General features: G+C 37.1%; 1 protein-coding gene across 1 annotated transcript; it reads left to right on the top strand.

Annotated features, from left to right (window-relative positions):
* Window positions 1-1,736: 1,736 nt before the first annotated feature.
* LOC140865077 (BAHD acyltransferase DCR) lies at window positions 1,737-3,304 on the top strand. Its single transcript, XM_073269587.1, has one exon. The coding sequence runs from the start codon at window positions 1,790-1,792 to the stop codon at window positions 3,173-3,175; it is 1,386 nt and encodes a 461-aa protein (XP_073125688.1). The 5' UTR covers window positions 1,737-1,789; the 3' UTR covers window positions 3,176-3,304.
* The last annotated feature ends 1,401 nt before the right edge of the window (window positions 3,305-4,705 follow it).

Genomic DNA, 4,705 nt, shown 5'->3' with positions numbered 1-4,705 from the left:
AATATTAATACATTTGAAAAAAGAAAGAAAAGAAAATTTACATGATTTGTTGCTTGGGTAATCATTTTTTTTTCACAAAAATTCTCGTGACATAATTTCATTGATAAATTTCGTGATACGGATCTCTTTATTGGATCATCCATGATAATGTATTACTCCTTCCGTCCCAATTATAATGTCCACTTTTCTTTTTTTGTTTGTCTCAAATATATAGTCATACATCATATTTAGTAATATTTTTTTATCCTTCTTTACTAATATACCCCTATTAACTACACCTTAAAAATTATGCAATCATTTTTTAATACATTAAATAGGGATAAAATAGGAAGTTTATATAAAATTTACTTTTTCAATAAATTTTTCTTAATTCGTGTGAAAACTAAAACAAGACAACATATATGGGACGGAGGGAGTATTTTTTTTATACAAAAAACATAACTCTTTATTATAAATATGAGTAGGTTTCACCGTATCGCAGGTAAAGATCCATAAGACCGTCTTATATGAAACCAAATCTTGTTTTAAGGAGATCAACTTTTAAAAATTAGCAATTTGATTTTGATCGTCTTTATTTATTCTTTTTTGGGTTTCATGGTTCATACTTCATTGTTAGACTAATAAAGAAATTTCGATACTTAAACAAAGATATTGAGTTATTTGTTTATATATAATATGAACATTATAGCTATAAATATGAAATTAATCGTATAAACACACATGCAATTTTTTGTCATAATACTGACATGAAACAAGACGTCTCAATAATGTACAATATCATATCGATCGGTATTTATTAACGTCGTAAAAAATAAAATGAAAAGTGCAAAAGAAGACAAATTAAACTAGTATGTAAGAAGGGTTCATGTTTTAGCGATTAGAGTACAGAAATTATATTTAAACCCCAATGTGTGAGACGATAAAAAAGATGTCTCACAAAATAATAACTTTGACATAAAAAATAATACTTTATCATATACGATTCAATTAAAATATTTGTCTCGCAAAATTTAATCGTGAGAATGTTTCATAAGAGTTTTCGTGCCAATGATTTAACGTGGTGCATGCAGCGAGACTCATTTTCAAAGATAAATTTTTATCTTACAAGATATCAAATGAATTCAAACTCACGATACTCGTATTATCCTCCGATGTTGTACCACGGGCGCGGTGCATGCATCTCGACTCATTGCGAAAGATAAAAGTCACATTTTACAAAACATCATCTGAATTCAAAATGACGATACACATGTTATCCATCGAGATCCATATAACGTAACTTATCATAAAAAAATGTAAAATATACAATAAATGTTATAAACGACAAACTATCTCAATAAAAGATGTTTCGATCAATGTATATATAAAATAATTTTATAATTTCAAACATTACAATTAATCATGTGTTTCGATCAATGTATATATAAGATAATTTTATAATTTCAAATATTATAATTAATCATATCATGTATAACTTCTATTGTATGAGGCAGCTCTTGGTGGAGATAGAGGGACACGTAGGTACCATGCACCTAATCATAATTGGTACACACTCCCAAAATAAATACTGGATTCATTAAAATAATAAACTCCCCCACACGGTCAACCAAAATCATTAAATATTACCAAACACATACATACGTTGCCAATACAATCACTAACTAAAATTCCAGCACCAACCACCTCAGCAAATGCATGAACCCAACTCCCTATATATACCCCCGGCCACTTTAATTTCTTCATCACTCACTCTCTCATATATCCAATTCATTCAAAGTTCAAACCCACAATGGTTTCCCAATCTGTGCCTCATGTGGTCTCCCGATGCACCGTTTTCCCCTCTCACAAGTCTTCTTTGGGGGACCTCAAGCTCTCTGTTTCTGATCTCCCCATGCTTTCTTGCCATTACATTCAGAAGGGATGTTTGTTCGCCTGCAGTCCCGCGCTGCCCCTTTCGGAGATCCTTGCTGTGCTCAAGAGCGGTCTTTCCATGGCGCTTTCCAGGTTCCCGCCACTCGCGGGGCGGCTGGTGACTGATTCCGATGGGTATGTTTATGTTAGCTGTGATGATGGTGGGGTGGATTTCTTGCATGCTGATGGGTCCCATTTTCGGGTCAGGGATCTGCCGGAGGCGGTGGAGGGGTTCTTTGCTTTTGATGGGATGGTGAGTTATCAGGGCCATTTCAGGCCTATTCTGGCGGTGCAGGTGACGGAGTTGGCGGATGGAGTTTTCGTCGGATGCTCTGTTAATCACGCTGTTGCCGACGGGACTTCGTTCTGGAATTTCTTCAATACTTTTGCGGAGTTGAGCAGGGGGGTGAAGAGGATTTCCAGGGTGCCGGATTTCAGCCGGGATTCGGTTTTGATTTCCCCCGTGGTTCTTAAACTCCCCGACGGCGGGCCTAAAGTCACTTTCTCCGCTGATTCTCCGGTGAGGGAGAAGATTTTCAGGTTCACAAGAGAATCGGTGCTGAAGTTGAAATCCAAAGTTAACAACCAGAAATGGGAAATCGACGGCGGAGTCGAAGCGGCGGAGCTGATGGGAAAATTCAGCAACGATACACTGAAATTCCCCGACGGGAAGTTACCATGGCTGAGAACCGCCGTCGCAGAAATTTCATCTTTTCAGTCCTTGAGCGCGCTGCTATGGCGAGGCATCACTCGAGCTCGGAAGCTGCCGCCCTCCAAGAAGACGACTTTCAGAATGGCGGTGAACTGCCGGCACCGCCTGGAGCCGAAGCTGGACCCTCTCTACTTCGGCAACGCGATACAGAGCATTCCGACGTACGCCTCCGCCGGAGAGATCCTCTCCCACGACCTCCGGTGGTGCGCGGAGCAGCTGAACAAGACGGTGGCGGCGCACGGGAACGAGACCGTGAGGAAGATGGTGGAGGAGTGGGAGCGGGACCCACGGTGCTTCCCATTGGGGAATTTTGACGGCGCCATGATAACGATGGGGAGCTCTCCTAGATTCCCGATGTACGATAATGATTTCGGGTGGGGCCGACCGGTGGCGGTTCGCAGCGGCCGGGCGAACAAATTCGACGGCAAGATTTCGGCTTTCCCGGGCCGGGAAGCGGGCGGGAGCGTGGATTTGGAGGTGGTTCTAGCACCCGAAACTATGGCGGGTCTTGAATCCGACCCGGAGTTTATGCAATATGTATCAGCTTATTAGTGAAATGCGTAACCAAATTATAACCCCCTTTAATTCTATTTAATTTGGTGAATCTTGTATATTATATTAAAATGGCTAAATAATTAAGAAGTTTTTTTTAAAAAAAAAAATATAATCTTTGTTGAGTTTTATTTGAATGCATGGACATGCCAATGTATATATATATCCAGCTTTGATTTTGTTGGATTCGAGTATAATCTAAAAAAACTACATTCGGTCTAACTAAATGAAAAACAATGTTCAATGCTAGTTTTGAATTCGGAATCCCGACGAACAAGGTCAAGTTCTTAATTCCGAAATCATAATGAACAAGATCTTCCGAATCTAAGAGAATTTTTAGAGAACCCGAGGAGCAAGATCTTCCGAATATGACATAATATGAATATCAAATAACCAAACCTCGGATCAACTAGATCTTCCAAATTTAAAATTTATTTTTGGAATAGATTTTCAGAAGATTACATAATATAACAACACAAAACCTTTTGATAGAATGTCATCGAGTAATTGCAATATGTGGGGATCGATCTCGATCTTTTTTTCAAAACAAAATTGATTGAATTGGGGGGCGAAATTTGTAAATATTCTTTAATGATCATGGAGAGAATCTGGGAATAGTAATTGTAAAGTAAATATTGATGATATCTGATCTCTGAAAGATATTTAAGCAACCTAATTGATATCCTTCTTGGTTTTCGTTCTTCTACAAACGAGACATAAATAGATCTGCCACTTTTGGTCCAAAACTTAACGCATTTTCTTTACCAAAACATCATTCTTCAAAATATCATTACTCCTTAAATTCAGGGGACAAAACAAAACAAAACAAAATGTGACAAAATGCTACACGAATTTTGCAAATATAGGCATTACGGTACCGAAAAAATCGATACCGATATCGTACCAACATTTTGATATACCGAAATATCGGTATAACATAAATCTCATACCGTTCTTATTGAAAAATTTCGGTATATCGAAATTCAGTACGATATCGTTATAATACCCTATATACCGACATTATTTAAAAAAAACTTTTGTTTTTCACCATAAATTTATACCGTCAAAAAACTTATTGCGTAATTTTATGCTTGCAAGCGCACGATTGTCAAGTTTTAATATAGAGTGAATAAAATATCGTTCCCACGAGGAGTATAATTGAACATTATATAAATGCTTGTAATTAAAATAGGCTAAAATTTATTTAGAGAATTAAATAGAGAATTTTTATTTCAAATTTAAATAATTAATAGAAACTAGCAAGCCAACCACACAATTTAGAGGATTATCAATGAGAGAAAAATGTCTAGAGGATTTGATTTCACTTGGTTTCAACAACAACAACTTCTAATTAATTAATGCTCATGATTTTCTTTCATCTAATAGCCAAGAACACTTAATTCTGCGCCCGAACTTGCAGAAACTTTTCTTCACAGGGCACGGGTGCGCTCAGATGGGCAGAAAAAAAATCAAGCTTTTGCTCTGTTGCTGTGAAATAAGAATTTCTGATGTGTTTCACCTATAAACAAC

This window comes from Henckelia pumila, chromosome 4 (genome assembly GCF_033568475.1).
Source record: "Henckelia pumila isolate YLH828 chromosome 4, ASM3356847v2, whole genome shotgun sequence".
In the NCBI taxonomy this organism is placed as follows: domain Eukaryota; kingdom Viridiplantae; phylum Streptophyta; class Magnoliopsida; order Lamiales; family Gesneriaceae; genus Henckelia; species Henckelia pumila.
Note: the sequence above shows the minus strand (reverse complement) of the source record. Positions and strands in the feature narration are given on the sequence as shown.

Excerpts from the sequence above, each read along its gene's own strand:
- LOC140865077 (XM_073269587.1), top strand. The coding sequence starts at position 1,790 with ATGGTTTCCCAATCTGTGCCTCATGTGGTCTCCCGATGCACCGTTTTC.